The following is a 26,767-nucleotide window of genomic DNA, read 5'->3' as shown; positions in this document are numbered from 1 at the left end:
GCAAGCCACAGGCTGGAGGGTCAGACGAGTGGCTGCTAATGGGTCCAGGGTCTGCCAGAGGCATCCCTCTCCATCCCCAATAAGCATAACTACACAACTACAGGGTTACATCAAATTCTTCTGTGCTAATGCGGTGGTTTGGGGGCAGATCTTGGTTGCTCCCTTTGCTGTGAGCTGCAGCTTGTTCTATTCACCTAGAACTACTCACCTGGAAAAGAATAAGTCCCAAAGGTGTAGTGGCAACAGCCCACCCAACCAGCCAAATCCCTGCAAACCCCTTGCATCGCTTCTCTGCCATCATTGCCATGCCACCCTGGGTCATGCTTCTTGTGCTAATGCTCCAACCAACTCCACCAGGCTCCTACAAACATCAGGACCCAGCTCCATGTGCACAGCCTTTGCACCCCTAAAGAGCGCAGCACTGGGGAAGGGCACTGCCCAAGGGCAGGGGTACATGATGCTGCAGGACACCCCTGAAACTCATCCCCATCATGAGTTGTCACCTGAGGAGCCTCCAGCTCTGTGAACTGCAAAACCCAGGTATTCACCTGACTTGAGCTCAAGGACATGGCTCACAAATGGAAAAACACAGCACAGACATAAACCACAGAGAGCAAAGAGAAAACCTAACAAATAACCACAGGGTGGTTTGGGTTGAAGGGACCTTAAAGCTCAGCCAGTTCCAACCCTTGCCACGGGCAGGGACACCTTCCACTAGAGCAGCTTGCTCCAAGCCCCTGTGTCCAATCTGGCCTTGAACACTGCCAGGGATGGGGCATGAAGAATAATGAAGAGCAGATCTTTGACCAGTCTCTGCTGCGCATGGGGGAGCGTTACCCATCAGCAACACAAACTCCCCCTTGAGAAGTCCTGTAAATAACCAGGCTCTGGCAGAAACCTGCCCCAGTTGAGGTCCTCACCATTAACGGGTTTGATTTCTATCCCCAAGGAGTCCAAAGGAAAAGAAACCGCCCCAGCCGTGTGCTGCAGCATCAGTGACACGCAGGACAGGAGCCGGGGCACTCATGGCACTGGGAAGCTGGACCTGGAGGCATCTGCCAATGCGTGTCCTCTTTTCATCAGCCCGAGCACCCCTGGAGACACAGTGACCACATCATGGGGCGCAGCGGGACCGCTGGGACACGCGGGGATGTGTCCCTGTGCGGGGGGCGGAACTCGGGAGCTGAGGGAGCAGGCTGCGGGCAGCGCGGCTCGGCAGCGGGCGGGGGCGGTACAGCCCCGGTCACAGCCCTATCCTCAGCCGCTTGGCGCGCGCTGCAATTGGATCCAGCACCTCTTGGACACTCCATCTCACTTCATTCCAGCCTCGTCCTCCAGAGCACAGCGGAGCCCCAGCAGCCTGGTGTGCTCCGAGCCCCTTCTCTGGTAGGGAACAGGGGAGGCAGGGGAAGAGCAAAGCGCACCAGTTCACTGCACCGCACAAGAGTGCCCTATAGCGCCAGCTCACTGCATCCATCCAACGGCGCTGCTTCACAGCGCCAGCTCACTGCATCCATCCAACGGCGCTGCTTCACAGCGCCAGCTCACTGCATCCATCCAACGGAGCTGCTTCACAGCGCCAGCTCACTGCATCCATCCAACGGAGCTGCTTCACAGCGCCAGCTCACTGCATCCATCCAACGGAGCTGCTTCACAGCGCCAGCTCACTGCATCCATCCAACGGAGCTGCTTCACAGCGCCAGCTCACTGCATCCATCCAACGGAGCTGCTTCACAGCGCCAGCTCACTGCATCCATCCAACGGAGCTGCTTCACAGCGCCAGCTCACTGCATCCATCCAACGGCGCTGCTTCACAGCGCCAGCTCACTGCACCGCACCCTCTGCAGGCGGCAGGCAGCAGGGGCAGGGTAGAGCTCAGCAGCACCGGGGCAGGCAGCCGAAGGCTGGTGCGGGCAGCACCGGCTCCTGTGCTGCTTAAAGAGATCAGTTACAAAGAGCAGGTTTCAGTCGATGAGAAGGAGCCGCACCGCTGACAGAAGGATCCTCACCCCAAAGCACCAGCCAGGCAGCAGCAGGCCCTCAGCTTGCTGAGTCCCTCCAACAGAGGTGCCCCATGCCAGGGGGACCTGGTCCCACAGCATCTTCCCTGTTCCTGCCTCCCCCCTCACCACTTACTGCAGCACAAATCAGCTCTGCTGCTTCTTCAGTGCAAGTATAAATCAAAGGCTTCCAGTTCTTAATATTCTGCCCAACCACCTGCTGTTGCTGGGGAGAACAAACTAGGACATCACAAACCAGGGTTTAAACCACACACACAAGTCATTTTCCACCTCTGGAGTCAACATCCACCAGAACTCAGGAAACTGGCAAGATGGCATCAGTCCCATCAAAGTTACCTTCCATTTGGTGCACTTAAAGTTCTCGCTCCCAAGCACATGCCTGGTTAAACAGGTACCACCAGCTTCTTTACTTGCCGGTAACAAAAAGTAATACCCCCTGCCCACTACAAATTGCCGTTACCAGGGCTATGGCTTAGGAGGACACAAACAGAACTTCAGGGACTTCGATTTACAGCGGTAGAATTAAGAGACACAATATATCAGCTGGACAGGGATATATACGAGGCACCCTGAAGGAAACCAAGCTCTGCATCATCAAAGCACTCCACCAGCAGCCCTGGACTGCTCAACACGTGTGTGAGGTTTTGCATCCCTCCTCAGAGCCAGCAGGCAAATGGTGTTTCAATGCATCAGAATGTCTTATACCAATAAAACAAGCTGCTCTCAAACAGGAGTGCTGCACTGTGCTGGGGTGCACCAGGACCACAACTGTGGCCCCCCACTACCCAAAACCAAAAAAAACCCTCCCCAGAGCACCCAAACACTGGCAAAGTTAAAGCTTGGGAGGCATAAGAGCCACTACGAACTTAAATAAGCTGTTTTCTGTCTCACCAACACACTCCCATGAGCTGTTGGGATGAAACAGCCCTGCTTTACCATGCAGGCTTTGGGGAGGCTTCAGGGAGTCAGAGTAACTGGTGCAAGACACAGCTGTGTTACAGCCGCTGGTTGTGCTGTCACAAACCCCTCTCCCACAGTAATCAAGCTTTAAAACAGAAGGTATAAACTTACAGAGGTGGCTCAAAAACCCAGAAGCCTGTTAGTTTGACTAAGAACAATGATCAGCAAGTGCTCCAGGACAGGCCCCAACAGTGCAGTCATTCAGACAAGTGACCGAGATGAACAATCCCAGGACAAAATGAGGCAGGAAAGACTCACCCAATGCAGCAGAGCTCTGCATACACAGGACTGGTCCCAGGCACTCCAAACAAGCTCCTAATCCCACAGGATTCCCAAGAGAAGAGCCAGAGCATCCCTCTATGTGCAGCATACCCTCCATGCAGGTATTCCCTGTTGCTGCCACCCCAGCCCACTGCTTCCAACCCCACCAGCCCCTCTGCCCTCTTGCTCCCAGTTTAAAGCCGCCTCTCTGCACTGACCAGCCCCAGAGTGAGCTCTCTGTGGCTCTCCTTGGCCAGGTGGATTCTGTTACTTCCACTCATGGGTGCTCTGGAGGTGGAAGCCCATCACTCTCATCAGCACCAGCTGCATGAGCAGGCTCTGACCTGCATTGCCCCCGTCCCTCAAGGATCAAGGGGAAAACCATCTGGGTCTCCATGCCCTTGACCACCCCGCCTGGAGCCACAAAGTCCTGCTTCACCTTCTGGGTGTACCCTCACAGAGAAGCTGTGGCTGCCCCATCCCTGGCAGTGTTCAAGGCCAGGTTGGACACAGGGGCTTGGAACAAGCTGCTCCAGTGGAAGGTGTCCCTGCCCATGGCAGGGGTTGGAGCTGGAGGAGCTTTAAGGTCCCTTCAACACAAACCATTCTGTATTGAAACACGGACTGTGTGGTACCATCTCTACAGATTTGCCTTCTCAGGGCTAGTCCCAGTATATTTAACTTCTGTTATTGTCTCACCCAATCAGTTTTCTGGGATAAACGCTGACTGGGATGGAAGTTGGATAGGTTGCAGTCAATAGGATTTACTGTTTTCAGCTATCCTCATCATCAATACACATTTTACAGAATTACTGGAAAATCATTCAGGAATGGTTGGAGACATCTCATTACAGAAAGATCTGCTGTTTTGGCACGTCACAATATCCTTACTGTGGTAGGTTGCAGAAGCCTTAGAACAGTGGGTCTTGTGCTAAAAACAAAGCTGCTGTCCAGTTCTTCCAGTTCTCAGATCACTGAAACAGCTGTCCCCTGCCCTTGACCATGACCCCTCCTTTCAGCTGCTGGAATTCTATCAGTTGTTGAATCAACTCCAATATGGTTCTTTTTTTTTCCAAACAAAAAAGTCTGAAGTCAGTAATAGTAAAACTCTTCAAATACATTTATTTATCACCAATGAAAATACTGTACAATGCCCAGGAAAAGGGGAGGGAAAGGCAAGGCCTTAAGTCTGGCTCTCATCAATGTCCTTGTCGGGATCCATCTCTGCAGCTTCGCTCTCCTGCTGCTGTTTCTTCCAGAGCTTAGCCATAGCAAGCAGCTTAAGATTCGGCTGATTGGCAGTATCTTCTGGGAAAATATAATCATAGTATTCCTCCCAGCCAGCATCAGACTAGGGAAAAAAAAGTACCATAAAGCACATTTAATCTGCATGTTCATGTTAAGCTTATTTGAAGCACCTTCTAATAGTCAACAGCGAGATAAATTAAAATCCGTGTTTGTTAAACCAGCGAGCTGAACGGGTATAAGACAGCACTACTGCTGTGCACAGTGAGCAGGCACATGTGATGAACAGCCTGGCTGTAGCTTCCCAAAGGAAGTTCAGAAACAAACACAATCTGCACAGTACTACCTAAAGCTGGTTTGATTTGTCTAGGGTCAGAGTTTAAACTACAGGTGGCTTTGAGCATGGGTGTATCTCACTCTGAGTCAGCTCTCCACCCAGCCTGCTGCAGAGTAAGGAGCTCAGCAGCATATTTCAGGCCAAAGTTTTTTTCCAGCTCCTGCAGTAACACACATGCAGCTACAGCACCCAGACAGGTTTGTGTAGCAGACCCCAGCACGAAGCCACCAGGGATTCAAAGCAACCACGTGCAGTATTTTTCCTCTTACCCCATCTTCAGCCTGCAGTTTTCTCCTCTTCTTTATCTTTTCAGGCATAAGTTTATCTACCCTCTCTTTAGTGGCATCGCTTCCAAACTCCTCTTCAAAGCTCCTCCAGGATTCCAGCAGCATGACCCGCTCCTCTTTCTCCTCGCAGTTCCGCATGGCCTTATTGGCCTCCTCATAGATCTGCCGGCCCCGGGACAAGCTGCCCTCCCTCCCTGCAGAGAGCTCGAACTGTGCAAAGCTGATCCACACCTGTGATGGGAACAATCAAATCAAGCTGAAATCTCCACTCCCACCTCTGACAGCTACGTGACAGTTTAAAAAACAGACAGCCAAAAAAAGCAAATGTCAGGGCAAGTCTAAAGTACTTTTTCACAGCAGACACCTGCAAAATCCAGATTTGTTTCCCATGTATGAGATCTGCCTCACCTTGGCAAGACAGAATATTCACACAAGCCATGCTGACAAATTCCTTGTGGTTGTTTTTGGTCATGGTGAGTCTGCCTGAATTCAGCTGAACAACACCAACAAACTACACTGGAAACACCGCAACTATTTTTAACTTGTAAGGTTTTTGCAAGTAAAATTCCAAAGCTACTCAGCAGTAAGAGGGCTGCTTGGAAAAGCTTCTTTCATAAGAGATGCCTGCTGTTGTGTGCAAGTTAGAAAATGCCTCTCCCTCTTCATGGCACAGACATGGCTTAGGTTCACTGTTGATTTGAAAATCAGTAGTGGAAAAGCCAGAGAAGCAAAGCAGTCAAGGGTTTCCATCCACCATGGGCTAGATTCAAGACCTATCTGTGTTCTGGGTACCCACACATACCTTAACGTGCTGTGTCCGCTGCAGTAACCTGCGGTAAAGACTTCTTGTTTTCTCATACTCCTCTTGCTCAATTTCGAAGTCAATGTAGGACTTCCAAAGAACCTGCAGAAGAGAAGTCTCTTGTTGTATTCACAGACCACTGAGATGATGGGGGGAGGAACAGAACAGAGCAGGAGCAGGGATAAATGTGAAAACTCTCTGAAAAACATTTCAGAGATGCGAGGAGGAACTGCCTGCAGGAGCAAGGGCTGCAGCCAGGCAGGACCAGATCTTGTGCACGTGATCTGCTCAGCTCACTGCTGGAAGCATGCTTCCCCTCCATGTTCTGTCATGGGACTTTCAGTCCTGTGTACCCCGCTAAGACACAGATGCTAAATTAATGAGACAGAGGCTAAGGCACTCTGTGAGCAGTTCTGTCCAGGCCAGGAGATGAGCTACATTTAATTAGCCATAATGTGTAATAAATACCTTTAAATGGTGCCGCATGGAGCTGCTGCCCCTCCTTACCTCAGGCATGTCCAGCCGGGGCTGCCCAATGGCCAGCTCATATATTGCACGGGCCCGGTCGATGTCCCCCAGGATGGTTTCCAGTTCTGCAAACTTAATCCAGGAGGTGCAGTTCTCTGGGGCAAACTCCAGGAACTTCTCATAGAGCTTCCGGCAGCGATCAAATTCTCGCAGCTGTAGCTCCAGTTCAATGTAGCCTTTGAACAGCTTGTTCTTTGGACATTTACCAATGGATGTGCCCTAGGAAGAAAAACCCAAATGACAAAACCCACTTAAAGACCTTGCAAAGAGGAAAACCCACCCTGTCTTCTCAAGATCCATTTACTCTCCAGTATTTGAACTGAAATTCACTTTTGAGCAGAGTCTGGTTTTTAAGGCTCTGCCCAGGGCCAGTCTGATTCCAACCAGTGTGTACAAAATCAGTGTGCCTCCATAAACATCAACAGCAACTCTGAAAGCAGAAAACCTAACTTACTATGCTCCTACATAACACAATTGCCCACAATATATTCATTGACACTGAGCCCATCTCATCAAACGAACGCTTCATCTTGCATCAAAAGCTGAAGCAAGCGTAGTACCAGGCTGTACCAGTTCCCAGGTATATCATAAAACAACCTGTATCAAGAAAAATCATCTCCTGAACCACCACTGCTATTCACCATCACAGAACACTATCCACACTCCCTGCTTGCTCACGTACGGTAAAAAGTGATGGAGAATCATGTTTTCAAAAAATACTTCCTTTTTGGTATGTTTCAGCATCTGAAGAAACCTGTGTGTCCTAAGCCATGGTACCAAGCTGGGAGGAAGCAGTTTCTGATTCTTAATCTGGGAATCATGTAAAGACAGAGTTAAGAATGGGCCTATCTGAGATTGGTACATGGTGAGCCTCATGCTTTGAGTCACTGGGAAAACAAAGAATCCACACACCATCTGCAGCAGACATGAAAATAAGGCAGAGGATAAGGCAGAAATGCTATCTGCATGCTGATAAAAGCTTCAGATCTGGAGCTGAACCCTCTCTTCTGAGTGGTGACAGTGAAGGACCATCACCCTGGGACAGGAGCAAGGCTTCCTGCCAAAGAGATGGCTCAAAGCCAATCCATTGCAAAAGAAAGACAGAAACTGCCAAATCTTGGCTCAGTCTGAAAAAGTATTATGGCTGCAGCAACAAAATCTGGTTTCCAAAATAAGACAAAGGTGACCTACTAAAAATAGTTTGTCAAAGAAAAGCAACAGGAGCGGAAAAGACCAACACAAGAGGAGCCTAGAAGAAACAGAGGAAACTTTGTTTCTAGCCAGGCCAAAGCACCCTTTCCAGAATCTATCATAATATTTACTTCAAAAAATAGGCAGCCAGAAGCAGGGTGCTAGTGGGTGACTGTAGTAGTGTTGGGTGATGGCTATTTTACACCAAGCTACAACAGCAGCATGCTGCAGGGAGACAGTAACAGTCTCATGGGGAACTTAACCCCTCTGCTTCACTTTGTTGTGGTCATGGGCAGAAGTCTGTCTCAAGAGGCTTTACTACCACATTGGGGCAGATTGGTCCAGTGGCAGCTACAGAAGGGCACTCGCATTTATGCTCTTGTCACTGCTGTGCCATGGGTTTGGTAGAAATCTCATCAGCTTCCTCTTTAAAATCAAACCACCTCAACTACTACCAACGCTGGCTTCCTCTCATAATTCCTAATGCCATCACTGAGCTTATTTAGAGTATCTGAACTGAAGGGAAAGTTTCATTTCAAAATGTTTTGCTGCCAAAATGTACTCCATTGTTCTCTGACATGCTGACATTCACACAGTGAATTTGCACAGAAGCTCTTGAGCCTGCCCAAAGTCCCTGTGATTGCTTCTATCAGCAACCTTGTAGCTGGCACTCCAATGCTCTATTCAGCAGCTCTTCATTTCTGGGATTCAAAACCTCCTGTTTATTTCAAATGCTTTTAAAAACACTATTGTTAGTGCAAGCATCATAGAAACAACCCAGCAGCAGTTAAACACTTCCAAGTGCACTAAGCTGATTTGGGTGCTGCTGCATTCAGACGTGCGTTGTGTCAGCTGAAACCAGAAAGCTGCATTCATTCTGCCCACCGCTAACCATCATACCAAGTTACGCTTCTTTTTAAATCATACATGACAGTGAACACTGGTCCCTGCACACCTCCCAGATGCTTTATTTAAGTGGATTAAACCAGCACCTTATAAAGGACAATTTAAGAACTTTTAATGCCAGTCCCTTGGTACTGTTAGTTAGTGAAGTCTATTATAGGTTAACAAAAGCTTACCAAAGCTCTTCTGGCAAGTGGAAGATTTTTCTGTCGTATTTCAAACTGTGCATACAGCAGCCACATTTTGGCAAACGTAAACTGAAAGAAAAAGAACAATGAGATGCTTAGGGTGGAAGCTTATAAATAACACTGCATATATTCTTAAAAAAATAACCATTCTGTTTGGGTCTGTACATTCTGTTTTGTCTGCACAAGCTGTTACTGCTACTGCTGTTAATTCCACTTAACCTCAGTGCTTTCCTGCTGAGAAGTTGAGAGTTCATAACCCAAAACACCCTCCCTAGAACAGGACAATACACTCCACAATAACAAAAGCAAAAATGGCCAGGACAGAAGTCTTCTCCAACACAGAAATGTTTTTTTAATCAAACAACTGATTGGTAAAATATCAGCTATCACTGACAGAAATAAATTACTAGAGATTAATCCTAACCTACCCAATTGATACTCAGAAGACATAATTAATGACAAAGAAAGAAAGTACATGAACCAAGATTTCTTGACATTCCATGGCAATGCTGATTAGTCGTTTTAATGGTTTGGCCACATGCATACTTTAGTTAAAAGCTCACTGGTAATAACATCCATAAACCCAAACAGGTCTTGAAGCTGGATTGTAATAGGGAATGCACAGCTGGAAGAGTTTTATCAAGTGTACCTCCCTCACGTGGGGCCATGCAGGCAATTAGAAACAGTTGCTATAAAAAGTGGTAACTCCCTATTAGAAAGGCCAACAAGTCTTTTGCAGAAACTACAAGCAACTGGGCTGAGATAGAGCAGTAAAAGGCTCAGTCCAAGGAAGAAAAAAGTAAGTAATGAATAGCAGAGAGGCCTTCCCTGCAGCTTAATAGTACTGCATGCACTACCCTTTGGCTCTGCGTTATTTCAGCTGCTTAGAACATACTTAGAAAGTTGAAAATACTGGAGAAACCCTTCCAGGGAAAGAAAATGAAAGGCTCTTATTTTGGCAGTTTTAATCCAAAACTCAATGCAAAGCCCTAGAGGAGCCATACCTTCTTGTGGGGAATGAGCTCAATGCAGGCCTGATACACCTGCCTGGTTCGCTCTGCATCCTGCAAGAAACAGACAACAGAAACACTCTGTCACTGCTAAGGTTATGCTGGATTTTGCATCATGCAATATTTGCAAAACTGCAGAAGTCAAGCTGTTCAGAACTGTGTATCCTTAAGACGTAAACATCCTTATGTACTTAACATGCACAGTTCAAAGGTGGTGACTTCTGAGAATCGATACAAGTAATCTTTTCAAAATAAAGATTCAACACTAAAAAACAGACAATGAAATCAGGAGTGTTCCTGTTTTCTGGGGAAAAAGTCTTTTTTTTTCCTTTAACAAACACTCCATACTGCACTCCAATTTTATGAAATAAAGAGCAACTCATGTTGCGTGACTGGTAATGAGAAACACACAGCCTCAAAAGGCCCCTATAGCAAGAGTTCGATTGTTCAACTCTTGTTGAACAATCACAAATTGCTTTTTTTAAGTAAAAAACTTTCACAAGTTCAGGAACAGGCAATTCAACCTATTTAATTACTATCAACCTGTTTGTGGTTGATTTGTGGTGAAACTGAAGTATTTTTATCCCCTGTATATGGGAGGGGAAAACACCCCCATACTTCAATAGCAAATCCAAGAAGTAAGACATAATATTTTCATATCTCTGTTTTCTTACTAAAATATCTGTAGCTATTCAATGTAAGGAAAATATGTGGGAAGGACAGGTAAAAAAAAAAAACAGTTCTTACTACTTGCCTTTGCCTCCAGCTCTTCATATAATGCATAGTTAATCCAAAGATAGATGTATCTCTTCCAGTGCCTCTTCTCTTGAACTGGGGGAATGTTGGCGATGGCTCTTTCATACACTTCTCGGACAGCCTCAGCATCTGCATCGCTTTCAACTAACCTCAGGTAGTCAAACCACGCATCATAATTATGCGGATTTGCCTTCCAGAAAGATGGGAGTAGGGAAATGGGAAAGAAATTTCAGTAACTACGAACAACAGACCCTGTTTCTTTACTCATGGCTTTTATACAGAATTTCTGCTTCAAAAAGAGATGACTGGAATATTAACGCAAACTGTCAGTCTCCGGTATGCTTATGCGAGAACTCTGGGGTTCAAGTGCACTTAGTTCTTTATTTTTAGCTTATCTGCCAATGTTCTTTAAGTGGAGGCAAACAAACTGAACTGTGAGAAGGGAAGAGGAAATGGTGAAATACGTGATATTCAGTGAACAGCTGATAGGTGTGGAGCACCGGTTTTCTCACAAAAAGGCATTTACACAAGTTAGAAGCTAAACTGTACTGTACCCCAAAATGACTGTGAAGGGTACTGAGCGCTGAGTTCAATCAAAAACTTTGTCTCTGCAGTCTGTGTTAGAATACAGAATCAAAACAAGCCATGAAGGCAAGTATCATTCTCTTCCCAGTGGATGGTATTTTCTTTGACTGGGCATCAAGGGTAACAAGACTCATCAGCCTTCATATCCTGAGACACTCATGTACCTTAAGCAGCAGTAGGATGCATGATGAGCCCACTGGATGTTTCAATACATACCTTTACTTCCTCTTCATACTGGAATCTCCTCTTGCTGACAATGATGTCCTCAATTCCCCTTCTGTCTCCAAACTTCTTCTCGAAGATGGTGTAGTTCTTGAAGAGATTTGAGGCCTCCTGTTTTGGGATTCTATCCAAGGCATACTTGTAGATCACCCTTACTCTTTCAAACTGAAAATATTAATTATCATTTGAATAACACTTATAAAGCAGCTCCTGTCTTCCCCCCCAGTTTCTCAATGAGCTTTAGGCAGTATTTAATAAATGCAGAATCACAGAATATCTCAACATAAATTACTTGAGATAGGACTAGCACAGATCCTGAAAAGTAAATCTGGGGCAGAGAGTGGAAATATCTGTAAATATTAAAACCCACCATTGTTTATTCATTTACAGGGTTTGGAATATTTAGGATATATTCAAGAAGTTGTGGGTTTGGGTTCACAGAATACTTTCAATTCCTGAATGGCCTGGGCACTTTAAAAAGAACACCTGGGAAAAACATGGCTCCTTCAGTTTTTGTCATGCAGGCCTGCAACCTCCAAAAAACTTACAAGTCTGAGGATACATACTTCATCCAATGATACTGTTCTCAGGCTTGGCAGATTTGGTGCCCACCTTTTTTAGAACATATTTCCCTGATGTCACCAAAAGTTAAACAGAAGATAAGCAAAAAATTGCCTCTTTAATTCAGACTACAACAGCAATATCTCACAAGGTGCTGGAAAATGAAAGTATTGCAGTGAGTGTTAAGTGGCCTTAAGTTTGATATTCAGGAAGGAATCTCGTGGAGGTGGCTGCCAGCCTTAAGTTTGATATTCAGGAAGGAATCTCATGGAGAGGTGGCTGCCATTAGTGTGATGTATTATCAAGGTCTTACTTCTTTCTGGTTCTCCTCAAATTTTGCGAAAGCCACGTACAAGTGCTCATCCATATGTTCTTCTCCAAAGAAATCCACTGCCCTCTCGTATACCTTCCTTGCATGAGCAAAATAACTGTGCTTCTCTTCAAAGCGGGCATACTTGATCCAGTTCTTAACATCAGGATGCACAATCACAAGTAGAGCTATGTTAAAGAAACAGTGGTGGTTGCATTGACATTTCAAATTGCATTCTTCCCAGTGACTTCAGAGTCATGGACCACATGGAACAACTCCCAAGGACGGCATATGCAAAAAAATCCAACTGGGAAGAGGACACAAAACAGCTCTAAGTATGCAAAGGCTTTGTGCCTTCCTGAGAACTTTCTTCAAGTTTAGAAAGGGATAAAAATCAGGCAAGGGTCAGGGAGAAGTTTAAAGAGGAGGAATCTGAAACAAATGATGACTGCAAAAAAGCTGTAAGCATGAGTGCTGTTACATACACACTGTTGTGGCAAGATGTGCATTTGCTGGATGACTTTGGAAAGCATATACAAAACACTTTAAACACCTACTGCTGGCTCTTGGCATGGTGGCCTGCTCCTAACATGCCACAGTAAAAAGAAGCACAGGGACATAGCTGGAGGTAGAACAGATAAAGAAATGAAAGATGCAGGCCTAAACTTGGGCAGTGTTGCAGTACACTAAAAAGGATATATCTCTCATAAATGCTACGTGCCCTGTCCACCTCCTTGTATCTGAGCTCGAAGTTAATGTAGGAATGCCAAGCCTGCTCCTCTGGCTGCCACTCCATCCAGCGTTCAAACACCTGACGTGACCCAGCAATGTTCCCCAACATCTCTTCCATGTACGTATACTTATACCTTAGAAAACAAGAGCCAGTTTTTACAATCACACAATAAACACATATTACAAGGATGTTGTTAGTGCTTGATAACAGCATTACTGAGATTTCTTCACCTATTTCCCACCTGCACCCCAGAAATGCCTATAGACACTGTTGTGATTGGCAGCATGCAGGCACACGAACATCCTCTCTCCCAGTACTCTCATTAGTTGAAAAGTACAAAACCATTCCAAAATTTAAGCCTTCCTCTCTTCTTCAGGCTAGCCTGAAGACTTGGAGAAACAGAAGCCAAAGCACTGTTGCATGATACCAAACCAGAAACATGATCCTTAGTCTCTGGGGCTGGAAACAATGCTCTGCTCTCTGCAAACGTACCAGAACTGGTTCACCCTGGGGAGGGTGGTGATGGCTCGGTCCCAGATGTTTCGGGCATGATTAACCTGGCGGTTCTTCATTTCCATCTCTGCATACTTCAGCCAGAGTGTGACATTTCTGTAGTCCACGTCTAAAGCACGCTCGTAAATGGAACGAGCTCTGGAAAGTAAAGAGAGCTGTGTCTGTAATGTGCCTCCAAGTCTTTGATGCTATTTGTCACTACGTGTTTTAAAAGCTTTGTAAGAGATGTCTGCAGCTGTATCATAATTACCTCTGTATTTCTTTCAGGCTTTCCTCCCATTGTGCGTACTTTATCCAGTTACTGATAACAGTCCTGTTTTTTCTTATGTTATCTTCAAAAGTCTGAGGAGAAAATTATTTAAGTAAGAAATCCCTCTGTGTAGACAAATCTTGTTATAAATGGCTCACGGAATATTACTGCAGTTATTGGAATTAATTCCAAATGTTTTACACACATACAGATGCAGTAACAGATCATACTCAATACACTTCCTAAAAATTGCATAACAGAAGCTCAAAGAGTAAATACTGATGGAATAACAACAAAATTTTTTTTGCCTTTTTTTTTTTAAAATCTCCTGCTTAATGATTCTATAGCAACATTATGTGGACAGATGTAATCCCGTTATTGCAGACAATACTTGGATGCTTCAACACAAGTTTGTTCACTCTGACCTGTATATATCACTACTCCGAATTTTTCTTTAGAGCAGGATGTCTTATTCTTATTCCCCAGATTTAATTTGTGCCAGACAAATTTCACTGCCAGTGGAACAGCGAGGGCACCTTCAGTCCTTTGCTTGGCTACTGTCAGGATCAATGCTACTGGTGTTTAACACGGTGTAACACAGTTAACGTGCCAGCAGTTACTGCCATTCAGGACGTGTAAAAAGGTACCATCAGACACTGTTTCTGCAGTGCTGTGGTGCTGATCACTGGCTCTGGCTGCTCTCCATGTGCCTGAGGGAGGTACACCTGTGTCCAGCACAGCAAGGCCTGACATGTTCACGAGGAGCCCTACCCACTGTGGTAAGGAGGGAACAATCACCCGCTCAGGGCTGAGCACAGGGGTGCTGGGCCAGGCCACCACAGCCCCCAGCTCTGAAAATACATGTGTGCTTCAGGGAAGGACAGCCCTGGTTCATGCTGTCTGCACTGAAATGTTTCCAACACTCAGCAATTTCTTTACAGTTCCCTGTAAGGGATATGCTTGCTTTGCTGATCCACGACAGCACTTATCAAAGGAAAAAGTAGAACAAAGCCATAGATAAGTTTGTATAAGTAAAGCAACCCTTTCACGTAAAGCAGAAAAAGCGATCCCCAAAATCTCTTATGCCAAATGGTCAAGTTTCAAGACAATTATCAAACAATCACGATTAGTGCAGACAGCTGTGGACTAATACTGTAATTATACAGAACAGCAACAGCACTTGCAAACGCAGTAAAATAGACTGCCTCTTGTTTAACTTAAAGCCCTAAAACTTCTACTGTGTTCTATGTGAGCATCAAGATTAGTGATTTTTCCTTTACCTTCCTTTTCCGGAGTTTATAGTCATTTAGCTCCTCAACATCTGTGATCTTCTGTTGGGGAGGTGGTGGGAGAAGCTCGAGTTCTCTCTCTTTTGCTTCTCTCAGAAGCTGCTCTGCTGTGATCTGAACTTCTGCAGGCGCTTTATTTTTCACCTGTGGAGCGAGAGCCCTCGAGTCGCATTTCGTTCCAATGGAACACTCGGACCTCCCCCGCTCAGACCCATTAATTCGCTCCGGCGGGGGCCTGCGCTCGGTGTGTGCCGAGGACGGATCCGGCGCCCCGCGCCCTCCGCGGGCGGCAGGGCCCTAAGCGCCAGCACGAGCCCCTGCCTGGGCCATGGCGGGAGGCGAGGCTTCCCGAGGCCGCGGTGAGGGGCGGCCGCGGGGACCAGCGGGCGGCTCGCTCGCTTCCCGAAGGCCGCGGGAGCTGCGGGTCCGGGACGCCCGGCGAGGGTAGGCCCCGACCGCCCTCCGCTCCCGTACCCGCCCCTCCGGCCGCGAGCCCGCCGGCTACTCCCGCGCACCTTCGCCACTTTGGGGATCCGCTGCTTCCCGGCCGCCGTAGACGCCATCTTGCCGCCTCTCCGCGCTAGCCCCTCCCCGTCACCTCTGACCTCACGCAGCGTCGTTGCCGGGGTAACGGCGGCGCGTCCCGACGCGGCTGCCAGGCGGAGAGCGGGGGACAGTCAGGCAGTCAGTCAGGAGTTAGTCAGGAGTTAGTCAGTAGTTAGTAGTCAAGGCAGTCAGTAGTTAGTAGTCAGGCAGTCAGTCAGTAGTTAGTCAGTAGTCAGGCAGTCAGTCAGTAGTTAGTAGTCAGTCAGTAGTCAGTAGTCAGTCAGTCAGTAGTCAGGCAGTCAGTCAGTAGTTAGTCAGTAGTCAGGCAGGCAGTCAGTCAGTCAGTAGTTAGTAGTCAGGCAGTAGTCAGTCGGTCAGTCAGTCAGTCAGCAGTTGGTCAGTCAGTCGGTCAGTCAGTCAGCAGTTAATCAGTGTCAGTCAGTCGGTCAGTCAGTCAGTCAGTCAGTCCGGTCGGTCAGTCGGTGGTCAGGGGTCGTCTCTCCGTGCCTCCGTCGGGCCGCGGGCTGCCCCAGGGCCGGGACAGGGACTCGGCTCGACAGCGGGAGGCAGGTGAGAGCACGCTCAGCTCGCGGCCCCGCACTGCAGAGCGCGCCCCCTAGCGGCGCGGCGGCTCGCGGAGCTGCGGGAGCCGTTAACGGACGCGGAGGGTGCGCGGCGCGGTGAGGGCTGGGCGGGACTCCGCGGGCGCCCGAGGAGGCTGACAGAGCACGCTACAGGAGCCCCGCCTGGCTTTGAGTGCTTGTGCGGGGGTCAGAGCTGGTCCGGAACAGGAACGGCTCCTCAACCGCTGGTTCACCACGGCCCGTCTGTGGTTTGCTGCTCCCGTAGCAGAAACGCGGGAGTTGCCGTAGGAGGAGTGCATTTTCTCAGGGAAACGGTACATTTTTAACGCGTGAATGCTGTTTCTGGTTGCATTAGTGTTGAGGGCCTTCAAGGGGAGCTAGTGGAGAAGGGGTGAGACTTCCTCAATGAAGTTAAAAAACTGAACGAAGAAATGTGGCAAACTTCTCCTTTGGGGTAATTTTACTGCTTGGCCAGTTTGTGAAGGACAATTTAAAATTCTCATTTGATACATGCAGTTGGTATTAATAAAACCCATTTGACTAATGGTTGTTTACTAATGATTTACTAAGCCAACTCTTCTAGTAGTCTCCCAGCTTGCAGTTACTGAATGAAACGCAAAAAGGAATTATTTGGCTGTTCTCTTTGCTCATTTTAAGAATCACCTGTCATTTAGCCCTGGGGGTAGCTGCCTTCCACTCCACCAGGAAAATAAATACACGTATCATCTATATATACACCTTAGTACTGCAGATGTTTGAGAAGCTTGTTACACAAGCTAGTGTAGGGGGGTTTATCTTGTAGATGTTATTGCTATACTCAGTAATAAGTACACTCTTATGTACTCAGTAATAAGTACACTCTTATGCCCAGCTGGTTCTTTCTACATCACCACCACTCTGCTGAGTGCATACATTAAAACCTGCAGAGGACGTTTTGCCTCAGGTTGGTTCTGGAACCTCTTTGCAACGTGTGTGGCATGACTGAGACCTGTGCTGTCACCTGTAACAGTGTCTTGGTCGTGGGAGAAAGATGGAGCTGTACATGAACCCTCTCTGGATTTAAACAGTATGAAATTCACGATTATCCCATTTGAGCTGGGATCTGTGGGGCCTAATACCTGGAGCGACTGTTAGCAATGGCTGTTGTTTTTACTAGGTTGGTAAAAGTGCCCTGCTAGTGTAGGTATGTTGGTTATTTACACCTCTTTTGAGCTAGTAATGCTATATTTTGCACAAGTCTATTTAGAAATTGCACTAAGCTGTTGTGTTGGTCAGCTTGGGTTTTATCCCAGTTCTCAATTATATCACAACAGGCTACACTACAGTGTCACAACACAGGTGAAAGATGACTGAGCTGTTAGTCAATAGGCATGGATGGGCTGTTGCCCCTGTATGTTCCAAAATTGCCAGGTCAGTAAATCAGATGGATCTGGCAAAGGGTGTGAGTGTGCAACCACAATAACGTTTTTCTTGTGGGCAGGAACGCTGCAGATCTTTCAATTCCTCCTGAAATTTAAGCATTGCTGTTGACACAGGCAGAAATTAAAGGTGCTGTTTTGCACAAAATACATCTAACTCGCCTGAAACTGCTGTTTAATGTCACCAGGATGTCCTTACCCTGGTTGTTTGCAGCTGATCTTCCCAACCCTGTAGACTTACAGATAGTAAATTTGAAATTATTAATGATGGGCACTGTTTTGATAGAGAGCATGCAAATGCCTATAAATGAATAAATATAAAAGCAGTTTGTAGCCTGTTAAAAACATGTATTTCCTGTGTAGCACATACAATGCATACAATAGGAGTGATGATTGCCTGTTGTATTTCTACATGTGCACTGTTGGCATGCTCTATGTCTATGCAGGCAGTGTGGATTTATGTTGAGGTGTATGGGAATCCAACTGAATTGTGCTGCTTCAGCTTCTTTGTAAGGATCAGTTTAACTGCACTGCACGATGGATTGCGGTGGGATCTGCCAGAGCAGCAATGTGTTCTTTCTTGTTGCAGCCTGCAAGATGACTACAGAATCCTCTCCCAGAGGAGACATAGGAGCGATCAGTGCCAGAAGAACAGAATCACGCGATGTGTCGGATATTATTGGCCTCTTCAGCAATACTACAGATGTCCTTTTTGGAAGAATTGATGTTGTGTACCTGTTGTAAGTACAGTATTTAAGGGACATTATATCGCCTTTCTTGCAGGAAATGTCAAGAAATTATGTTAAACGGCAGAAACCATTATGAGCCTTTGCATGGTGTGACTTTTTATGCTAGTCAAAAAAGGGACAGAAAATCTGCTTTCAGATCTTCTCTGCCTCACACATGCATGACTATGCAAACTTGGAGTGTTGCTGCAGCATGGTGAAGCATGACTCCATGCTAGCTTCCTTTTTACACAAGTTTAAGAGAAATACTTCTGAGTGATACCTGATGAAACCATCAGGTTGCAATGCCTGCTGTCTGCTGCATCTAACAATCCTTTTGCCTTTGGAGGGTGACAGACGTAGAGGGGCTGAGGGGTTTAATCATGGTGTCCCATGACCATTCTCTTTTCTTTTCCTGTGTTTGTTGAAATATTTTCCTTCTCCTCCAGTTAGCACTTAATGTAAGGAATTGGTCATTTTTTGCCTCTATTCTAACTTGGGAGACAGCCTCTATCTGCCATAAAATGTTTCAAGGTGTCTCGTCTTTTTATGTCCCCAAGATACCCAATATATTCTCTGTGTTTTGGCAGCTGCAACCTAGCTGCTTGCATGGCAGAAATGGGTGGTTGTGGAGGTCCTCTGTTACCATATTTTCACCACTGGAGATAGTGATGAACCCTCTGTGCTTCATCTTTCTGTGCAGTGATGAACAGCAGAGATGGACGGTATGAAATGCTGATGGGTCACTGAGGGTTAATGGCAATCATCTCAGATCCCTGCTATCTGGGTGACAGACGAATGAAGACACATACAAAAAAAGAGGGAGCATTTCCATTTTGTGTATCAAATTTATAGTAATTGAGGGGTTTGATAAAATGTAATATTTCATCATAGTAATGAATTGTTATAATGCCAGCATACACAAAATAAATATTTGGAACTGATGATTTGGAATCGGGTTGGGATGTGAGTAATGAAGTTTTATTGAGGCCCGATCCTGGGAGCACTTTTGAACATGGTTAGTTTTGTGATTCTAACAGGCTGAATTAACAGTCACTTTTCTCGGTGTAGTTTCTTCAGCTTCTGCAAAATTAAATTGTTTTTACAGAGAAAGAGCAAACCTGGCTTTGACCCTCTGCAATGAGAAAAATGGGGCTATAGCCCATGCTGTCTTTCTGGACTATCCAAACTGGAATATCACTGATCAGTCTGATTGGGAGTCATTTCTACATGAAAACTACATTAGCAATAGCTGCACTGTAAGTAAATTGTGTGATTTTAGCTGAACTTTCATTTAAGGTAATGGCATCTAAAATCTATGTTCGGTAGATCTGAGGCATTCATGCTGAAGAAGGTGATTATCAGATTCCTTACTAAACCCTCAGGTCCGCAGAAGCCCATGAGTACCTGTCTTTTTGCCACTTGGGTAACTGAAGGTATGGCTGTTGGAGAAGACAAGTCTTTTATTTGCCATACATGTGCAGAACATGAGCACCAAGCTAGCACTGAGAGCAGTGTGAATCATAGATGCCACCAGTATTTTTCATGCAAAAACCGCTGGTGTTACCTATCAGAACATTTACCTCAGAGATAGAGTTATTGCTCTAAGGTCCTCTTGCTGTAAGGGAACTGGAATCTTCTTTTTTCACCTTTTGGAATAAAGTTTCGCTATTTTACAGAATTGAATGCAAATTTAATGGCTTTACAGAAAGAACAGGGGATGAGGAGTGTACCCTGCTTGAAGAGTGGTGACTTACTCTGGGAGGAGGACCATGCTGACATGCTCGTGTGGAGATTGCTGTGCTCTGTTCTGTGTGGTGGCAGCTTTCGTACAGGCTCCTAGGCCAAGACTATGAACTACTCTTAGGAATTATGGACTAGAAATAGGCACTTAGAAGTTTAGGATTCAAATGCTGCCCCTCATTCAGTCCAGCTAGGAAATCCTGTGATTGTTGAGAAAAAATGGTCAGTGTTAACCATAAACACCCCAAAGCCAGGCAGCACATGCCATAATAAGGTATTGGCAGTACTGAAATTATTTCTAGACAGTTCGTTCATCAATTTTCTAATGTTCTGGGAGATGTTAAGGAACGGCTTGCAGAAAAGCTGACAAATGCAGCAATTGTATTTGGAAATGCTGTTAAAGACGCAAAATTATTACAGCCAAAGGAGGACAGAACAAACCCATGTAATTTTCCTGTAATCTCTTTTCTTTGTCACTTGAGCAGTACTTTGTGTCTGGGCACACTGCAGGCGCAGCCACTTCACGCACTCTGCAGCTGCAGCTGCTCCCATGGGTTGTGCCATGCCGTCAGCTCCTCAGGCAGGACAGCATCGACTGCAGCAGAGCTGCAGCTGACCTCTGAGTACAGGGGCATACAAAGAGAAAGCACAAAACCAGAGCTTGAGCGTGTTAGGAGCTGCTGCTGGTAAACAGGAGTGAAAGGTGCTTTGGAACACTGACAAGAAGCAGGACTCTTCTTTTTCTAGAATGGAGATTGTTTTCTATACACACAGAAGTTTCAGTATGTCTTCTGCAGTGACAAAAGAACCAACGCTATTCTGAATTATAACTAGTTGAGATATCACTGGTTAACTGCAGGTTACATCCATGCAGATGTGTTTTACAAAATTGAGATCTTCTGAAATAGAATTTCTTTAAAGTCTGTTTGACATTTTTTTTCTGCGGAGCACAGAAATGATAATGTAGCCTGGAGGTTCCAGCCAGGGCTTGACTTGGGCAGCATTTGATTAGTAAGGATGCTTTCCAGCATTGCCTGGTTACCAGCGCTCTTCAGGAATGGTTCCAGGCCAAGTCTTGCCTCCTGGGCCTCCTCTTGGACCTCAGCAACAAAACAGGCTTTTAATTTTTTCCTTCTTCCTTTTTCTTTTGCACTTAAAAAAAAACAGGAGCAAGTCTGATTTTTAGAAATGGGTTCTGATGCTTATTCATTACAGCAGCCTGTTGTCTTTGTGCTGGTCCATATACTGCAAGCTCTGTTAAAATCATACTTGCCCTGAAGTTGATGAAATGTATTGGTGACTCTCACCTTTCAGAATACCTCTGAATAGGGTTTTCTGTTTAAAGTATTTTTTTTTCTAGGAATATTTCATGTCCAGGTAGACCTTGGTTGACTCAGCACATGAATGGTTATGCATGAGACAGCAGCTGAAGTAGCACAGGGTTTCCTTTGCTCGTGCTTCCCAGTTAACAGCAAGCATGTCACAGAAAGGTGTCTTTCAGTCTGCCCCTTTTCTGCCTGGTTATTTACATGTGTCTAATGATGTCATCTTAAGACTTTGTGATTTTTCTTACTTCTGTTAAAGAAAAAGCATTTTAGTAGGATGAGAAGCACATGAGCTTTTGGGTTTGGTTTTTCTTTTTTAAACCTACTGAGAGTGTCTTTATCAGCCAAATGTTAAATTAAACATTGTTAAGAGTTAGTTGTTAATTTCTGTGGTTAAATTAAAATGTTGTTAGTCTGGGATACTGTTAAATACGATCTCATGGATGTATATTGCAGTCAAAAAAGTGTAAGCCTGAGTGTAAATCAAAAATGTGACAGCAGCACAAATCATGATATAAAAAAAAAGTCCTTTAATCACATAGCTTCATCCACACATGCTTTGACATTGTCTTTACATGTAAAATTACTCATTTTGAGTGCAGATCATATACACTGGAAATAAATGTGCATGTTAATGCTTGGGATGACATATAAATATTAGCTGCATGGTGTTTAGATTTTCATTCCTCATTTTATAGCCTCTTAACACGTTGTTCATGCATCTGTGTGTGGCAAAAGAAGAATATGCAGCTGAATGTCCCCAAGAAATTGTTAGGTGAGTTCATCTGTAACTTTCTGTAGCGAAGCATGTGCATTCTCCTACTGTCATCTGGAGCAGCAGTGAGTTTAAAATGCCTAAATATGATCACAGAATTAAAATTAAATCTCTCTCTGAACAGCCTCGGAAGGTAACAAAACATAACCCTGTAGTAATCAAATGTGCACTGCTGGCTTGGAAACTAAGCTGTTCTAGTTCCCAGTGCACTTCCCACCGGTGCTAAGGTTTAGCTGTGTCTTTCCTGTAATTTTCCATGGAAATAATACTGCAGTTGCAAGGCAGATTGATTTCTCTTTGTCCTAAATTTCCATTTGTAAATATCAAAGCACAGGACTGAGCAGGAGGCTTAGAAAGATGTAGATGTTTCTGGAATATGCTTGGTCCCAGGTAATCTGTTGGTAGTTTGTTAGCTCCAGATTATCTGGTAAGGCTGCAAACTGTACTGTGCAAACAGTACAACGTATTGCTGTGTTAGCTCAGTGCTTCAGTATAACCACTGCTCAGGTTATCTGGTACAGCACAGAATCTCCTTACATAAACAGTGAATTGCTCTTGGTGCTGTTGAGTTTACAGCTACTTTGTCATGTCAAGGCAGCTCATCCAGATGCCAACTCTGAGATCTGCCAGTAGAGATCTGGCATCTTTAATTCACCGCTGGGGAACAGAGATAAAAAGGAGGATGTTTGAAATCTAAGGATTGGGAAATTAAGAGAGAAATAAGGTAGAAAAACAGTAAAAAATGCCCAGATTAATTTTATATAAACTTATTTGCCATAAATGTTTTAATTTTTGAGCCATATGGACTCATGAAGGAAGATCAAAGACACTGGAGATAAAATTACATATTAAAAGACTAGCTGCTGTATCTGTTTGATGAGTGTAATGACAAAAGATTTAATACAGTTTTGTTATTTGTCCAGGAGAGCTTTTATCACAGTACCAGAACTGCAGTTTATACTTCTCTTCATACCAGCTGAGACGAATTTAGGTGAGAATTGAATGCAATTTTATTCTTAAAATAATGAGAACAATCTCAAACCTCATGGTCATTAATGTGCACTGTGGGGGTGGGCTTTTGTGTGGCTTTTTAAAATACCGCCGACAGTTGCAATTCCTTAAACATACAGAGAACACAACCTTAAAGTACCCTCTAGTGCACACCCTGTGGAAGAGCTTTCTGTGGCTGCATGTTCACACCAGCAGTCCATCCATTCAGAACCCTACCCATTTCCTGCAGTCTTTAAATTTGCCAGAAACTGACAGGACTCCAAACAGGAGTGAAGATCTCAGAAATAAATTCCTCCAGGTCTCGTGAAGGTATCTTGCTGAAGAGAGTCAAGAGACCAAAACTAGGGTCTTTCTCCTGTTTAGAAAAGTGAGTACAAGATGGGAAGAGAATGCATTGGTGAGGCTCAGGAGGGGTGCTTATGGAAGGAAATGAGGTTAGAGCAGAGGTCCAAAGAGGGAGAATGCATATCTCAATCAGAGAGCAGCACCTGACGTGGAGTTTCAGGCCTGAATTCAGACTAATAAACCAGACGTCTACTTAACGACTGAGTTCTTTGCTTGGAGCTTTCCTTGAAGTGAACTGGTACCTTCTCCCATATGCCAGTTTCTAGGCATCTTAGTTCCAAGTCACGATAAACAACCTCCCCAGTGGTGTGTCAACTACAGGGAGCAGCACCTGAAAAAAAGGATTTTGTGAAACCCACCCTAGTAGCAAATGCCAGATTTCCTTCAGCATAATGAGTCCTGACAAAGAGATTCTCTAGTGGCATATAGGATTGGTTATAAGACTTTATTTCTGCAGGGATTTGATCCTACGAATTTTGGATTGCTTTGAAGCTTATTCAGGTTTGGGATGCTGGATTAATTAGCAAATTAATCCAGTAACAATTCTTTCACATGTTTATACTACAGTCACTTCAGCTTCATCACTTAAAAGACTTAAGAGCATTATGCCATCTGGGGTTTAAATTCAAATCTCTGTTTTCTTCAGATAGGTTTGCTGATCATATAGAAGCTTCCATAATGGAGTTTCTCTGTGGCTCCTAACAGAGTTTTGTCATTCACAGGGCCAGATATGGAAAATGTCTTTGAAAAGATGACAACTGCTCCAGATTCGGTAGTGGATAACGACTTCACCTTGCTTGTGTGCCCCAGACATCGGCATTACCCGCAGCTGTATGTCCGCAAAGCAAGGTAACGCAATTTCCTCTTCTGCTTCTGTCTGGGGTAATAATGGGAAGAATCCTTTTTGTTGTTTACAGCAGCAATATCTTAGCTAAACTGCTATGATTTTCCTTGATGACCTAATCAAGGGGGGGGAGTGAGTGAACGAGTTACCTGACTGGGTTTAAACCACGACACCTAATTAAGTAGTTCTATGATTATGCTGGTTTTATTCTACTTCATCACAAGATCAGTGGTATTTTGTGTAAAACTAGTTTGCTGTCTAGAAAGAATACACTTTTTGTCAGTGATGTTTAGTCTGTGAATCTGCTGCTGAATTGCTTCAGTGCTGTTTAGTGAGTACATGTACTTTCCTGGTCTCTTGAGCATCTTCCAACTTCTTTTTAATTGCCTCATGTTATATTCTGACCGGTGGAGCAAAGTCTGAATAGAAAGGTCTATTATCTAAAAGGATTCAATAGGAGCCAAGAATCCCTAGTTCCACTAGTCTTTCAGACACAGAGAGTAATCCCTTTTGTCTGTTGTGCAGCTCCTTATGCGCAAGCACCGATGCACCCCTTTCTCATTGCTGCTGACAGAGATTAAGAAATTCAGGGGGTAGCACTTTTTTCCTTCCATTGTGTTCCTTGTTTTAATGAATGCAGTTTAGAGCAAGGACTGATATGCTCATGCCATGTCCCTTTAACACAGCCTTGCTCTTGTTTTGAGATTCAAGTCATAAATGTTATTTTCAAAGTTAGACTGAATGAATTTTCTCTTGTTTGTGCTCAGCTGCCTGCAGCGTGCACCAGGCAGAGCTGCAGGTTTCTCTAGCAGCCTTGCTGGAGGTGCCTGCCTGCATGTTCACTAGTACCACTCTTGCTGTATTTCTGCCATTTGAGTCCTGCTGCCTGCACCAAATGGCAGCTTCCTGTGCCCGTGCCAGCTTTGTGTGCCATCAGTGCAAAACACAGCTCCTGACCCAATAGAGCCTTGTATTTGTCTGTGTGCATTGCTGGACCGTACATGCTGTCACTGATGTGTAGGTGCTTCCCTGTAGTGTGGCTAAAATACAGCTTGTATCCATGCATTTTGGTTCACTCGTTTTCCTCTTCGCAGTGGGAACAGTGCATGTAGGGTAATGGTTTACGAAGTAGTGATTTTATTTGATTCTGATCCATTCTGGACTTGCTCTTGTTTGTTCTGATGTAACCGTTGCTTTCTGGTTATACACCATTTCTGGTCCATGTAGTGGAAACTGAAGAGTAGGGACAAGCAAATCTCTGGGACAGTGTACCATATGATACCGATGTGCATGCGGGTCTGTATCGACCAGCAGTAGCACTAGAGTGCTAACACCACATTAGAACTATCTCTGCCTAGTAAGTGCATGCCTGTCTGCTTATGGGTTAATTCATGTGGACATCTAGGTATGGATTCTGGCAGAAGCCTGTCTCAGAGATGGTTTACACACATCTAATTTTGCCAAATAGGCCTAAAAACAAATCTGCAGATCATGCTCTTTATCCTATAGATTCAGTCAGTGTTTGCAATCTCCTGTCACTTGACTTTAGAATATTCTAAGAAAAACGACAGAGGCCTGACTTGACCACACCATCCTGCTATAGGTCTGCATATTTCAATATGCTACAGAATTATTTGCATACTAACTTGAGCTACAATTTTTAGGCTGCTTAGGAGTCTTTTCTTTGAGTTGTCTACCATCTATCAGTAAGTGAATGAGCCATAATCCTGAGAAGTTATCAGTAGGTGAATTAAATCCTAAGGATTTAAAGTTTTTCCATGTGTTTTGTTTCCAACTATTATGTTTGTCTATTTAGTTTGAACCATAATCTTTTTTTTTTTTTTTTTTGATGGCTATTAGATATTATCAATAGAAATATTTTTAACACAACTGGAAATGTAACGTGGGACATAAGAATAGTCCATGTAAGAGTTTGTTACAAATAATAAAACCTATTTGCTTTAGTTTGTTTATTATTGTTAGAAAAATAACCAGGAAACTGTTGTGGGGTTTTTTTCTCTCTTAAATTACACAGTATCTGGTGATATAAAATTTATATTTCAGTGTTGTCTATCATGAGATTCTCTGAGTAAGCTAAATTCTGTTTGCAGTAGACGCTTTGCCTTTCCTTTTCCTCTGTATTCACCTTTGTACTTCACTGGCATCCATAGTAACGTTCAGTGGAGCCCTGCAGAGACTTATCTATGGAAGTTGTCCCAGCCACCTGCCTAGCAACACGTTCTGGGTCAATGACAGGAGATTAGGGTAATCTCTGTTCCCTTTTTGCCTTGCTTATATGACGGGGGGGAGAGGGGAAGATGCTGTAAACTGATGCTTTGCTTAACCATTAATTTGAAGTTATTCTCCATCTGACCTTTATAATGTGACAAATCTGTACTGTGCCAGAACACAATCCACCGAGCTTTTATATCTAAGTTTCTTGCTAATTTATCATCTAGATCACATCATTCTTGGGTTTGTACCATATACAGAAGAGCT

The 26,767-nt window shown here is 44.8% G+C and overlaps 2 protein-coding genes across 6 annotated transcripts in view; one reads left to right on the top strand and one right to left on the bottom strand.

Annotated features, from left to right (window-relative positions):
* Positions 1 to 4,341: 4,341 nt before the first annotated feature.
* Positions 4,342 to 15,605, bottom strand: CRNKL1 (crooked neck pre-mRNA splicing factor 1). The gene is made up of 14 exons (XM_061461764.1): positions 15,468 to 15,605; positions 14,944 to 15,096; positions 13,664 to 13,755; positions 13,393 to 13,551; positions 12,867 to 13,033; positions 12,171 to 12,349; positions 11,291 to 11,461; positions 10,488 to 10,679; positions 9,728 to 9,787; positions 8,712 to 8,792; positions 6,421 to 6,660; positions 5,914 to 6,015; positions 5,094 to 5,342; positions 4,342 to 4,593 (listed from the first exon to the last, which is right to left on the bottom strand). The coding sequence occupies exons 1-14, from the start codon at positions 15,513 to 15,515 to the stop codon at positions 4,426 to 4,428; spliced, it is 2,061 nt and encodes a 686-aa protein (XP_061317748.1). The 5' UTR covers positions 15,516 to 15,605; the 3' UTR covers positions 4,342 to 4,425.
* Positions 15,606 to 15,972: 367 nt separating this feature from the next.
* The window catches only part of CFAP61 (cilia and flagella associated protein 61), a 103,107-nt gene continuing 92,312 nt past the window's right edge, over positions 15,973 to 26,767 (top strand). For 3 of the 5 annotated variants that reach the window (XM_061461760.1, XM_061461761.1, XM_061461759.1), the window contains exons 1-6: positions 15,973 to 16,068; positions 18,090 to 18,240; positions 19,334 to 19,484; positions 21,992 to 22,068; positions 22,992 to 23,059; positions 24,147 to 24,273. In XM_061461760.1, coding sequence (XP_061317744.1) covers positions 18,098 to 18,240; positions 19,334 to 19,484; positions 21,992 to 22,068; positions 22,992 to 23,059; positions 24,147 to 24,273 — 566 coding nt within the window. In that variant the 5' untranslated portion in view covers positions 15,973 to 16,068; positions 18,090 to 18,097. Of the gene's footprint in view, positions 16,069 to 18,089; positions 18,241 to 19,333; positions 19,485 to 21,991; positions 22,069 to 22,991; positions 23,060 to 24,146; positions 24,274 to 26,767 lie in introns of those variants that run through there. The other 2 variants (XM_061461762.1, XM_061461763.1) reach the window with 2 other exon arrangements.

This window comes from Pezoporus flaviventris, unplaced genomic scaffold (genome assembly GCF_033815535.1).
Source record: "Pezoporus flaviventris isolate CSIRO_AGI_PZ_B2104156 unplaced genomic scaffold, CSIRO_AGI_Pfla_v1 ptg000031l, whole genome shotgun sequence".
Lineage (NCBI taxonomy): Eukaryota > Metazoa > Chordata > Aves > Psittaciformes > Psittacidae > Pezoporus > Pezoporus flaviventris.
The sequence above is the reverse complement of the archived record's forward strand: the minus strand, read 5'-3'. Positions and strand labels throughout refer to the sequence as shown.